The sequence below is a fragment of the Manacus vitellinus genome, unplaced genomic scaffold, assembly GCF_001715985.3.
Source record: "Manacus vitellinus isolate BGI_N305 unplaced genomic scaffold, ASM171598v3 scaffold_17_pilon, whole genome shotgun sequence".
Classification (NCBI taxonomy): domain Eukaryota; kingdom Metazoa; phylum Chordata; class Aves; order Passeriformes; family Pipridae; genus Manacus; species Manacus vitellinus.
This window is the reverse complement of record NW_021939256.1, coordinates 3,430,768-3,445,083: the sequence shown is the minus strand read 5'-3', so window position 1 is coordinate 3,445,083 and position 14,316 is coordinate 3,430,768. Positions and strand designations below refer to the sequence as shown.

At 38.3% G+C, this 14,316-nt stretch overlaps 1 protein-coding gene across 1 annotated transcript in view; it reads right to left on the bottom strand.

Annotated features, from left to right (window-relative positions):
- Positions 1–14,316, bottom strand: part of LOC103756797 (dynein heavy chain 5, axonemal) — a 153,905-nt gene that overhangs the window by 18,373 nt on the left and 121,216 nt on the right. Inside the window, exons 70-72 of the mRNA XM_025894875.2 lie at positions 11,231–11,352; positions 9,891–10,238; positions 4,187–4,375 (exon numbers count right to left, since the gene is read on the bottom strand). Coding sequence (XP_025750660.2) covers positions 4,187–4,375; positions 9,891–10,238; positions 11,231–11,352 — 659 coding nt within the window. The remainder of the gene's footprint in view (positions 1–4,186; positions 4,376–9,890; positions 10,239–11,230; positions 11,353–14,316) is intronic.

Sequence of the window (14,316 nt, the reverse complement as noted above, 5' to 3'; positions counted from 1 at the left end):
AAGCTGTTTTTCAAGCTGCAAGGATCATTTTCATTGTAAACTTCTCTGTGTGACAGGCTGACATTTATTCTTGCATCTGTCTTCACTCACGTGGACTGACTGGACCTAATCATTTTACCACTAATCTCTCTGTTACCTGTGAGGCGAGACCCAGAAGCAAAGAAGGCCATGAAAGCAGAATTCTTACTTAGAGAAAAATGAGGACAGTTTTAGGTCGGGAAGAAAGTTTATTTTGCTTTTCCATCACCTGTGTCAAACTGCAGTCTGAGAAAGCATGCAAAGGTGACTCATTTTGTTTATAGTCTTTTGGGTAAGTTACTTGACTGGTGAGAAGCATTACAAGAGCACAACAAAAGAGGAAGCATATATCATGGGGTAAAACTGTTGCCCTGTTTTGAAAGTTGTTGATACCGAAGTCATTGCCAAAGGCTAATAACTGAGAAATGAAGGCCTCTCTGTGACAGCCTGCATTTTCTCTGGATCCACAATGTATCAAGAGAAAATACAATCCAGAGCTCTGAATGTCAGTAAATAATTGGTTTCAGTACCATCTGTCCCTAACCTGGTCTGTTGGGGTTTTAGCTCCGAGCAAATTCACTCCATACCTTCTAAAGGGAGCCACAAGAACTGATCAAAGGTAGCAAAGGCACCTACCACTTTCCCCAAAGAGAATTTGCTTTTAATCACCTTCATTTGTTTCATAGATTTTTTGTTCCTTTTTCTCTACTGATAGTATCTCTATACGTGGATTTTCAAAGACTAACACATCATGGCATTACTGGAGAACAGTATTCTTCTGAAAGCAAACCCAAGATGCACTGCTAGGACTAATGAATGTTTCTCTTTTTACTGCTCTTATTCAATGAGGCATGCATAGAAACTCTTTTTCTGACACATTCCCTCAGTCTCTTACAATTAAGGATATTAGTTTTATTTGTTTCAGAATTGCTAAACTGATCTAGTATGTAATAATGTCCTGAATGACCAAATGTCGACTTAAATTGACAAACAAAAGAATTCATCTCATTCCCTTTTTTTTTCAGACATCACAGGAAGTAATTACTCAATCCATTTCACTCCTTTCACTTGCAAGCATAATTTCATTTGCCATATTATAGCTTCTGCTAAATTCTATTGCTTCTTCCCTCAGAGAATATCTAAATTCTCCCTTATTTTCTGCTCTGACTAATGAAATTCTTGTTTATATGTTAGGGACCATAATATTATTTTTTTCCTTTTGGGATTTTAGATATCTGGTCTGGTGTTTATGCAAACTTTCATTTTAAAATTTAGCTTTTTTTACAGCTCACTTCAGCCCTCTCCACCCTTTCTAAGAGGTTCTAGATTAATGGAATGACATTTCAGATAAGAAACACATTTGATAAGGATTTTTTTGCTTATTGTGTAGAGGTGGCCACACTCCTGGTACATTATCAACAGCAAAGATGTGGAACTGGGCAGTAATGGCAGAAAACAGAAATTCCCCTTCAACAAAGAAAGCATTTGTAAAGACCAAAACAAGTTCTAAGATCTAGGGAATGAGAGAAAGAGCAAATTCATTAGGCAAAATGAAGAAAGAAATATTGAAGAATCAGGAACTGGAAGAAACAATGTCAAATCTCATAACATTGCAGAAGTAAAATCTAAAGTTGTAGCGCAGCTAAGACAACCAAAGAGATATACAGAGGAACACATTACTAGCAATAATAAACTTCTGGAAAATAAGCAGAGGATGTTCTGTACATAGTCAGAGTAAAGGAATCACTATCATATTACAGAAACAGAGTGATGTTTCTGTGGAAAAGTACTGTGTCGTCCATCAGTAATGTGGACTGAAGAAAAAGCGTGTAAATAGAGTGGTATGATTAATCAAAGTGAAGTGTAATTCACAGATCAAGATGCACAGAGCCTGAGAAAACTAGATATCACCAGAAAGAGGTGGTATCTACACACGCTGATAAGAGAATGAAACAAATATCCTGAGCTCAGAATACATTTACAAGAAATACAGAAGGAAAAAGCAGATCCAACAGGATATCCTCTGTACAAACTCAAATCTCCTTAGCTGAATCGTAACAGAACAGCTGTCAAGCAAATTGAAGGCAAAAGAAGGCAAATTGAAGCTCACAGAAGATGTAAGAGAAGCTGTACAGAAGCAAAGAAATTCTAATTGATTGCTTAGAAGAAAATAAAACCCTGCATGTATGATTGGCAGATCACGAGAAAAGATAAAAGCTTGTCATACTTCTTGATGATGAGAGCAAAAGAACAATGAAAACAGTTGTTGGTGATTTTTTTAATACAATCACATGGAAAAGTATGTATTATACCCAAATACAGCAGTAAAATAGAGACAAGTTAAGGGTGAAGTTGAATGTCCAAAATAAACCTTTCAGACTCTTTGCCCTTAACTATAGCCCCTGGCTCCATAACTGGTTATCTCCAAAGCTAAGACACTTGAGAAAGTGACTGAAAAGGGGAGGTCTGCTCTATGTGTGGTTTTTGAGCATAATCGAGTGAATAACCAAGAAGGAATGAGAGCAAATGAGACAAAGATTAAATGGAAGAAATGCCAGAGAAAAAGGTATTTGTTCAAATCATTTTGAAATGAAATTTGAATTAAACAAGTATGTATTTTACATGACTAAAAGGCACTGTCCAAGTTTCCCAGGGGTAAGACCTGAGGTTAAGACTACCCTCTGGTTACAATATAAAGCACAGTGAGTATTATTGATGTTTTCTAAGTACTAAAAATTCTTCAGGAGGAAAAGAGTTGTCAGCTTAGGGAATAAAGAAATACTCCTTTGGAAGATTTACCATATATGTTGAAAAAAATTAGCTCAATACACATATTACACATGGCAAAAGCACATGTGCTACCCAGGCATTCAGTATTTTACTGCTACTGGAAACAGAAAAAAAATAAATTTAAGGAGCTGAATGAAACTAGAGGAATCTAGCTCCATAAAAATCTTTACTCTGATAGGAAGGATAAGGGAAGAAGACTGAGAACAATCCAAGGTCTAAATCATAGGTGTAGATCCAAGGTGGAAATTATTACATTTATTAAATCAGTAATTAAGGATTAATAATTATTACACTTACTAGATTTCATTTTATTTGCTATTTCTAATATATATTTACTATTAAATAATAACAGGAAAACTAGAAAACGGACTCCATTCTTAATCAAATTCTACAAATAAATTAGAGAATCATTAAATAATGACAAAAAGACAGACATAAGCAGGAATAGATGGAAAAATAACAATATGGAGATAGATGTAAGGAAATCTCACCAAAAAAGTTGCAGACTGTAAGTAGCTTGCCACAGGGGAATGAAAAGAGAAGTTCTGAGTTGAATTATGTCAGTACATATGTGGCTATTTATACAAGACATATTAAATCTTAGATGAATAGTAGAACAGAAGACAGGAAATATTGCCAGGACACCAAGATTATTAGTTGTTACCAAAGTGGACATTCTAAACTGGCCAGAGGAGAAAATAAAGCATGCATAATAAGTTGCAATACTGCATACTGAACACTCTGCAAGCTTGAACTGCAAGCAGGGGGGAAAAAAGCACTATTAGTGCAAAACAAAATTGTAAAGAATAAAATCATGGAAATGAGAGGGTTTCAACATTTACTGTTCATGAAACACTTGGCAAGACAGCAGATCCTGCTTACAAACCCATGCAAGTCTTTATGCTGGATTTTTTCCACTTAATGAAAGTGTTAATTAAAAATGCAAGAAAATATGGACAAATATCTCCTTATGGTTTAAACTCCAAAAAATCTGTGGCATGAAATGTCAGTGATAAAATCCATTCTTCATCATGGTGGTATAATAGAAGCAGGTAAATTGAATGCTGTACCCACCATAGGATCACCAGTCCACAGGAAGAAGCACCGAGGTCCTTCTGTAAGCTACTAAGGAAGGCAAGAACTTTCTAAACTCTTTAATGGCTCTTCTGAGTTAAGGTGACTAAGTGGACTATGGCATTGGAAATATATGTTTCTGATGTAGGAATATTTTAGATAATACACCAAGACAGTCTTACAAAACACAATGCATAATTTTAAGAGCTTTTTAGAACACATCAGTTAAATTTAAGAAGCACGATAAAACTCGTTAAACATAAACATACATACATGCATACATGTATTATAAAGTAGCACATACCTCATGAGGGTTATAATCTGGAGGCAACTTCTCTAGCATCTCATCAGCAAGACGCTGCACCACTGCTTCTCGGGTTTCCCCTCCTCCACTACTGCTGTCTTTGGGCTGGATGCTCACTATTGTCCTTAATGTCTCATTAGCCAGATTGGTCTGGTAAGTTATATCAGCATTGCGGTGAAGTCCAAATACCTTAAAGTAAAAGGGTAAAAAAATAGGGGGAAAAAAAGTGATTTTTCTTCTAGAAGTATATACATGAAAGAATGCATGAAAATGGATAAACAAGGAAGAAAATTCTCAGCTCCGTAAAACAACAGATATGAACAAGTCAGTGGAAGTGCATCCATTTAACTGGCTGAGGACCAAATTACATGGAACATTACATAGGCTGCATATACATTAGCATTTTAATTCATATCAGTGGAGGGTTTTTTTTAAACTAATCTTTTGATTATCTTCACATTGATCGTGCTGTGAAGTACTAGCAGTACTCCAGATTCCTTTCCAGTGGTTCAGACTAGAGCTTGTTGGAAACATGCCATATGTGGAGACTGACCCCTTGCCACTAGTTCTTTGTCTCTACAGGTCTATTGCTGTTGTATCAGTTCAAGTAAATGTCTCTAATAATCAAACCAGTTGACATTTCTAACATGTTTCATTTAATTCAGTTTCTGAGGCTTATAAGCATGTAGCATGGTGCCATATATAAAGTACCTAAAGATGGTGATATATTTTGGATATTTTATGGTTTAACTATTTTGGTTGAAGTTTCCCCCTCCTTACTTCTGCTGAAATTGAATTATTTTATTTCAGATACAGCTAGCACAGAATTACTGCAGAGCTGCCCTTTGTCTGAATGATAATAGCTTTCTCAGAAACTTCCACTGAAATATCAGTAAGTCTATAATTGTCAGATTGACAACTGCAACTCTTCTCCAGGAGGAATTGTATGTACTGTGACTTATTTCACAAGCCCTCATTTAATTATAGCTAGTAACTATCTTTTAGAAACTTCAAACCACTGATCCTACAATGAGGAAAGCTTGTCCTCAAACTGAGTATGAAAACCAAGCAATCTTCTGTTCTCGCATTTTTCAGGTTTTCGTATTTTACATTAGAAATGGTACATTACAAAAAGACACTTCTGGAAACCAGTATTTACATACTTTGAGAACAGAAGAAAAAGTGCAATGTAATATTGTTATACTTCCAAATCTAGAAACTCAGAGACCAGGGATATGTGGTTGCACTGGTGCCAAAGCCAGCAAAGCTGCACTGATTTAGACCAGTTGGGGATCTTATCTTTATAACAGCACAAAGAACACAGTACAGACCTAATACCACATGTGAGAGAAGGTGTGACTATAATTAGTATGCCATTAGATTCAAGATAGGATTTAATGTTTTACACATAGTGGTTTACTTATACTGAATATGAGTGGTTTACTCATACTGAGCTGTAAAAAGTGAAAATACCAATGCACTTTATTACACTCATATCCTATATGGAAGGAAAAACACATTTGAAGATACACTTTTCTGCTTTTGCTCTTGCACACTAAGGGCTTATTTGTTTGGTTTTGCTCTAGCAGATTTTGTGGCAATGTTATAACCCAAGTTAGAAACATGAAGAATATCTGCTATTGTGAATGTAAATTGGAGTGCTGGTCCAAGGGCTAACAACTACTGGTGTAATATTGACAAAGACAGGGCTGTTACATGGGAGACAACTCTGGTTATGCGATTTTATGGAAGTGATGTATGAAGAAATAAGAACAAAGAAACCAGTGGGTGGATCAGTGTTCTGCATGTCCTGTATGTTAATCAAGAAGCCAAATCTTATTCTTTTTGATTCAAAATCTGTGGAAATTTAAATTAAAAAGAGGATGTTGGATTCTGTCTTTCATGGCTTTTTAGCCTTATATATCCTCAAAACCAATTGCTAAATCTCTACACTCCTCTGAAATCAAAGTAATTTTCAAGGAGTTGCTGAGTTGGGTTCACCCTGGCTGGATGCCAGGTGTCCACCAAAGATGCTCTATCATCCCCTTCTCAACTGGACAGGGCAGAGACAATATAACACAAGGTTCATGGTCTGAGATAAGGACTGGGAGAGATCAATCATCAGTAACAGTCATAGGCAAAACAGACTCAACTTGGGGAAATTAACTGAATTTATTACTAATCAAATCAAAGTAGGATTATGAGAAACAAAACCAAATCCTAAAAACACCTTTCTCCCCCCTCCCCCCCCCCGTTCCCTTCTTTACGGACTTAATTTCATTCCCAAATCCTTTATCTCCTCCCTCCCACAGTGGCATAGGGAGATGGGGAATGGGGAACAAGGGTTGTGGTGAGTTCATCAGACATTGTTGTGGACTCCTTCCTCCTCAGGGGAGGACTCCTCATACTCTTCCCCTGCTCCAGTTTGGAATGCCTCCCACACAAGACAGTCCTCCATGAACTTCTCCAGTGTTAGTCCTTCCCATGGGCTGAAGTTCTTCATGAACTGCTCCATGGTGGATCCTTCCAGGGGGCGCAGTCCTTCAGGAACAGAGTGCTCCAGCATGGGTCACCCTTGGGGTCCCAAGTCCTGCCAGAAAATCTGCTCCAGTGTGGACTGCTCTCTCCAGGGGGCTACAGGTCCTGCCAGAAGCCTGTTCCATCACGGACTTTCCACAGGATCACAGTCTGTTTCAGACATCCACCTGCTCCAGCATGGGTTCCTCCATAGGCTGCAGATGGATTTCTCCTCCATCATGGACATCCATGGGCTGGAGGGGGACAGCTACCTCACCATGGGCTGCACCATGGGCTGCAGGAGAATCTCTGCTCCAGCACCTGGAACACCTCCCGCCCCTCCTTCTTCACTGATCTTGGTGACTGCAGAGCTGTTTCTGGCACATATTCTCACTCCTCTCTCTGGCTAAATGTTCACGTGCAGGTTTTTATCCTTCTTGAATACATTATCCCAGAGGCACTACCACCATTGCTGATGGGCTCAGCCTTGGCCAGCAGTGGGTCCATCTTCAAGCCATCTGGCATTGGCTCTTTCAGATATGGGGGAAGCTTCTGGCAGTTTCTCATAGAAGCCATCCCTGTAGCCCCCCACTACTGAAATTTTGCCACACAAACACAATACTCGAGTTTCACAGCCCTCTTCAGAAGTCAGTGTTCATTCTGCTCAGAGGACAAAATTTCATCAGAAGAGCAAGGACATAGCAAGCAGACCACTTCAGCCTTCATTTCTTAACCAAAATTGGAAAGGGGAGGAAACAAAGATACACTGGTTAGACTAGCACAATATCCTTTCTGAAATGAAGAAGACTGGGAGATTAAAAGGTTAAAAGTTTTCATGAGCAATTTTGACAGATTTTGGAATGACAGAAGAAAGTCACAGTTTGCTTCCTAAGGAGTAAAAATGTGAAGGATAAAAAGATGTTTGCATTCCCGGACTTGCTCCTATTTACATAAAAGCCAAAGGTAAAATTCCCCTACCTCAAACCATACACACAGATTTTTTTACAGGCATCAAAAAACACTTTAAAAATACATTGCAGCATTGTGAGCTAGGTCCCCAAGTGCTTAGAAAAGCAGATCCATGAAAGTAGCATCTGAAATCTCATAGAGCCAAGCCTCATACACTGATAGGAACCACTTCATGAGGTGGGCTCAAATGGATCCCACTGGTGCATTATCATGTCTGCTTTTACCCTCATTCGGAAAAGGTGCATCATTGCACACACAAATACCTTTACATTCTGCTTTCACTACCTTCAGAGATTCAGAACTTTTCATGCTTAGTTTATGACCTTGGAAACTTCTCACTCTCTCAGCCAGGATATTATCAGTAACTGAAAATCAGTTTTTTCTGTTCAGTTCAGTCTATTTAATTTTAATAGAACTTATTTCCAATGGCATTTATCAGCTTAATAGAAATGAGACAGAAATCCAGAGCATTTACTTCTGTTTCAATTTTCCAGAGAATTCACTTCTATTTCAATTTTAACTTCATCATGTGTGTCTGTACTAGAGGGAGCAGAAAGTAGTCCATCCTCCAATCACTGTGACCACTGTGGTATACACGTTGAGTCATGTAAAAGTGGTTGTAACCAGGACCCTGCAGCCTATCCCATCAATTCATGGCAGCATCTCTATCCTTCTGTTGTAAAAATGGAATAATCTCCCAATTATAACTTGAAAAATGAGACCATAGGGCTTTTTTACTTTCATTATTTCTCAGTTTTCATTCCTGCTCAATCCTATATGGAACTGTGAAACCATAAAATAGTTCGATTTCGTAGGGATCTCTGAGGGTCAACTAATCCAAAGCACCTGCTGAAGCAGGGTCAGCAAGAGCAGGCTGTCCAGACAGTGTCCAGTTGGGATTTCGATGCCTACAAAGACTGAGACTCCACAACCTCTCTGGGTAAACTCTTCCAGTGATTGACCACCTTCACTGCAAAAAAGTGTGCTCTTGTTCTCAGATGGAATTTTCTGTTGCTTCACTTATACCCATTGCCTCTTGTCCTTTCACTGGGTATCATCAAAAAGACTCTGGTTCCATCTTTACACCATTCCAACAGGTTTTTATATACATTGATAAGATCCCACCCGAGCATCCTCTTCTCCTGGCTAAGGAGTTCCTGGTCTCTCAGCCTTCCCTCATATGGCAGATATGTGTCATATGACACTTATCTAACACACACATTGTCAGCTTGTCTATGAAGTTGTTTTTGGGGGTAAGGTCAAAGGTCTTGCTAAAGCTGAGTTAAAAAATATCCACAGCTCTTCCCTAATCAACCAAGCAGGTCATTTCCTTGTAGAAGACCAACAGGTTGTTTAAGCATAATTTCTCCTTCACAAATCCATGCTGGCTACTCTCAGTCATGTGCTTGTCCTTCACATGTTTGGAAATGCTTTGCAAGAGGATTTTCTCCAGCACTTTCCCAGGGACTGAGGTGAGGCTGACCAGCCTGTAGTTCCCCAGTTCTTTCTTCATTGCTTCTTGAAGATTAGACAGGTATTTGCTATCTTTCATTCTTCAGGAATCTCTTTAAATCACCATCACCACATAAAAGTATTCAGTAAAACCTGAACATGACATCACCCAGCTAGGTACCATCAACTGATGTTGATTTTGTTTGAACTGATGTTCATTTTGTTTCAATGCTCCCCAGTCTGATCCTCTACCACCCCGGCTAAGTTTCTTGTTCTGGACCTTTCATCTCATGGGTCTGGGATTCCTGGAGTCCAGTGTTACTAGTAAAGACAAAGGCCAAGAAGGCATTTAACCTTTTCCATATTTCTCAGAAGTTCTCCTGCCCCATTCAGCAATTGTCCCACATTTTCCCTTCTCATCTTTTCATTGTTTTTGTGAAATCCATTTATCTGTGCCAGAAAGTTGTCATGAATGCACTCAAGATATCTCCTATGGCACTTGAACCCTGCTGTATCACTCTTCCAGCAGATAATTAGGGTTGTTAAAAGTCCTCCATGATGGGACCAGGGCCTGTGAATATGAGACTTCTTCCAATTCTTTGAAGAAGGCCTCATCTACCTCTTCCTGGTCAGCAGATTTGCACTGAATACCCACTACAATGATCGGTGTGCTAATCTCGACCTATACACACATGGTTCCAAAAAATATACCTGATTAAGTTATTTATTTGACAAAAGTTCCCTTTAATATATTAAAATATTTTACCTCTGGTGTATCAATCACTGGCAATTGCTCTATGTACTGGAGATAGTCTTCAACCGTTTTCCCTTTTGGAATAACATAGTCTTTGTAGAAACAAAATTTTTCACTAAACATATGCTCTCCAAACCACACTCTTGCATAGGTATTCAGCAGTGCTTTGTCAAAGTCATCAGTGACACGGCCACCATATTGTACTTCTCCCAGCATATAGCGAACACAGCTCCAGTTCACTCCATGTTTAATATCCACATCACTCAAATGATTCTGAATGAATTGCACACTGGCTGTGAAGTCTGCCTGATTAAATTCATAAGGAATGTTCCAGCCCAGTGGACCAAACTTTCGCCTTTCCTGTAAAATAGATAAAGATAAAAGACTGATTGATAGTAATTCTGAAGAAAACTTAAATGCATATATTCTTATATATGAAATATGCTACTGTTTGAGGAAAGGGTGTCCAAACTCATTAGCCATGATCATTGCCTAGCGTCCTCCTATGGAGTAGATATATGGAGTAGATATATTCATATCACTGCTGCCTCTGCATGGTGCAGATGCCCAGTTGGAAAAACTGCCTCTTGGTGAATCATTTACAGATTCAGCTGGCAGTATGCAGGTCTTAGGGAAAAATCTGGTAATTAAAAATTTTTAATTTTCACCAAGAAAGAAGTAATGGGTCAAAGAAAAGCACACGACAGGTTTCCATTGGACCACAATGTATCACTGCATGGATGCCATAGACCTAGATTAGCTAGGCTCCATATATAAATTAAGGATACTGCAAAATCTATCAATAGAATGATGAAAAGTTGTGGTTAATCTATAAAGCATTTTCTTTAATAAAATTCCTGAAAGTCAAGACCCAAAGTCTTCTTCCACTTACATCTCCTCCTACAGGTTTCAGAGTAGAAAGGACTTACACTCGCCCTCTTAGACCTTTTCACTGTGAATGCAGCAGTTTAGGATTATGGTTTTCCAAACCGACCTGTAAGTTTCTTTAATGTGCTTTAATGATTTCAAATATTAGTAAAAAACCAGTTAGTTGAAAGACATCACACAGTCATGCCCAAAGACTTTAACAGAAGAATACTCTAATTGATCACTTGTTGATTGCCCTTTTTTCCCTCTGAAATGCCATCTCTGTTGGAGGTACAAGACCAACATGAGTAGAATTTTAAGTTCTAAAATAGTTGCAGTAATAGAGGTGTGTTGTTTTCTTATTTTATTTGTGTTAATTTACCAACAGGGGACTTCCCTTTAAACATGTTTTTCATTTAATAACAACGTTCATTAACAAATGAAGCATAACTTTATGAGAGAAGAAAAGAAATATATTTTTAAACCTGAACAGTTGAGTGAAGAAATGCTACAGCATATAGCAAAGGTTTCCACTGTGGCATTTTGCTCACTTCCAGCATATCCTGAGTAACAGCCGAGTATGTTCGTTTTAAGCCAGCTTTCACACCTAGAAAATAAATATAAAAATGGAATACATAAGAAAAAAATGTAAGAAACCCATAAGTCCAACATCTGTTAAGCGTAATTCTCTATTCTGATTTACACTATCATCTTACTTAGGCCTTCAAATACTCTCTTAGAATCAATTATCTGTTCAGCTGGTCATAACAGGCAAACTTCAATAGCATTTTTTTTAGTCAGATAACACACGAAATTCAGTTCAGGAGTCTGAAAGAAATTAAAATTAAGTAATAGTATCCTAAATGTTACAAGTAACAACTGAAATATAAACATAACTATTCAGCAACTATATGGCAATCAGAAAGACACCTAATATAATATGAAATACAGCACTGAATATCCAAGAGTTTGTTTTGATATTTACTTAAAAAATGAGATTTTAGTTATACCTAAGATAATTTTATTCAGATTTGATCCCTATTAAAATCTCAAAATTCTGCATGCAGGTTCTCCAGCTGGTGTACAGGCACCAAGATCATGAAATGAGAGCCTAAATTCATAGTAGAAATACTAATACTTGGGGAGGTTTGTTTGAGCACTGACATCTCATATCCCAGGAACAGCTTTAGGCAGTTGGTACTGATACAATCTATGCTTCCACGGAATACATAAGCCTGACTACTCCCAAATGCTTTCAGGCAGTGCTACTTAAGCATTATCTGCCTTTGGCAAACAACCCGAGTATGAGTTACGGACATCAGGTCCCTCTTATGATATCTTCCACCTAACCAGCTTAACACAAGTCTAAAAGGACAGATTTCAAGTGCAGCGAACAGATTGTCCAAGTCATCATACTTCCTATGTCACAATAGAAGTCCTTTTGCTTCTTTCTTCTTCATAAAGATCCTGTAAAACAATATTCAAACACATAGCTTTTCCAAATATTATAAGGGTATCATAAGAGAGTTCCAAAATCAAACAAAAGTGCCTTATCACACTGTGCTACCAATGTGGCAGGAGAGTACTAGAAAAATAAAACTGTTTGTATATTGTCCTGACTTCAATTTTTACACCAGACATATTTCTGTCACTAAATGCAAGTTGTAAATTGGCTCTAACTTGACTTCTAAAATAACCTCTTGGAGCTCTAGGTTGTTACTATTAGAATGATAAGGAGGGGGCCACAGTGCAATAAAAACATGTTGAGCACTGAACACAAACAGGGGAGAGGAGGAGAGAAAGAAGTTAGAAATTTTTAACAACAGACCGACTAACTTGAGAATGGAGTACATATGCTGAAACAGGATGTCTTTCACAAGACCAAATATTTTGTAGACATCTTACTAATGTTCAAAAGAAGATAAATGCTGAAATAAGAGCTTTAAATGTCTGAAGCTTTAAATATGACCTTGGATAAAAATTCTCAGTTCCTACTGACATCATCAACTGAAATCAGTGGCAACATGTATATAAATAAAGGACAAGTTAATGCATTACATAGTTTGTTAACAATGAGGGAGTTCAAAAATAAAGTTGGTGTCAGGCTTGAGGATTCCTTTTTGCTACAGTCCAAAATACAAAGTTACTCTCCCCTATCATACATAGGGGAGCATATACAGCAAAATTATAAGTTGCTTCTACAAACATGAAGAATGCCTGCATGTAGCAGCGTAGTTTGGGTAAGAGGGAGAGATTCAACAGCAGAAGAGCAACAGGTTAGAGACTATGTCGAAAAGCTGGTTGTTTTCATATTACACAAAATAACATCAAATAGTTGACACTGGAAGGGACCCCTGGATATCACCTTGCACAACAGCTCTTCTTGAAGCAGGATCAACTGCAGCTGGTGGTTCAGCACCATGTCCATGTGGGTTTTGAGGGTAGAGTCTACAAACTCACTGAACAAGCTGTTCCAGTATTTCACCATTCTCACGGTGAGTTAAGTTTTTTCTGATGCTGAAGTGGAATTTCATGGACAACCATTTGTGTCAATCACCTCTCTTTTCGTCACTTAACACCACTAGGAAGAGTCTTACTGTTTTCTTTACTCATTTCCATCACATATTTATATGCATTGATAAGATACCCCTTTTCTCCTCAAGGTTAAACAATCGTCTTGGTCTTTCCTCATATGATACATTTTCCAGTCCCTTCAGCATCTTTGTGGTCTCTCACTGGACTCATTCCATTCATGTCTTTCTTGTACTCCAGTTAATACAGAAACATGAGTCCAAACTGCCAATTAAGATGCAGATCATACATTGTGCTCTTGCATATAAACTACTTAGGTTAGGAAAACTGGCTTAGAGGCCCAGAAAACATCCTAGTTTGAGGAAACATCCTGGAAATGGGGAAGGATCCTGGATGTAGGGAGATGCATGGAGGCAAATGGCAGGGGATACCCAGCAGGCCAGTAATGTCCAAGACTAATAGCTGCAAGTAGCTGCACAGTGAAACCAACACTACTGTCTACTCAACCTTCCTGGACCAGCAACAAAGTCTCTGATGGGAAGAAAAGTCAAGATGAATGCATTACAGAAGGCTGGGAGCATGATAGAGTGAATGTTTAATTTGAGCAAATAGCATAAAAGTCCTAATCTCATCAGTTCTTAAGTGAACCCTAGTATTCAGATCCATTATGAGTTGTTATTAACTGTCTTGACAGAGGCTAAGGAGTGATTCAGTAGCAGCTCACAAATACTTAAAGGACAAAATAAAAGATGCTGGGATCAGTCTCCAGTCAGCAGTGCCAGATGACATAACAAGAAGCAACAGCAACAGATATATACTGCAGCTTTGGGTGAGGTTAGGTGTTCAGAGAGTCCTCCCTTTTCCTCACCCAATAGAGCACAGGATTGGTTCCACTCTGCATCCTTGGGTGGGGTCAACAGGACAGAAAGAAAAGACTGATGGGGTGTACTAAACTTAAGAAAGGACCACTGTCCTGGAATTATCCACAGATTGTACACAAACAACAAAATCACTATCAATTTCTGTTACAAAACCAAGA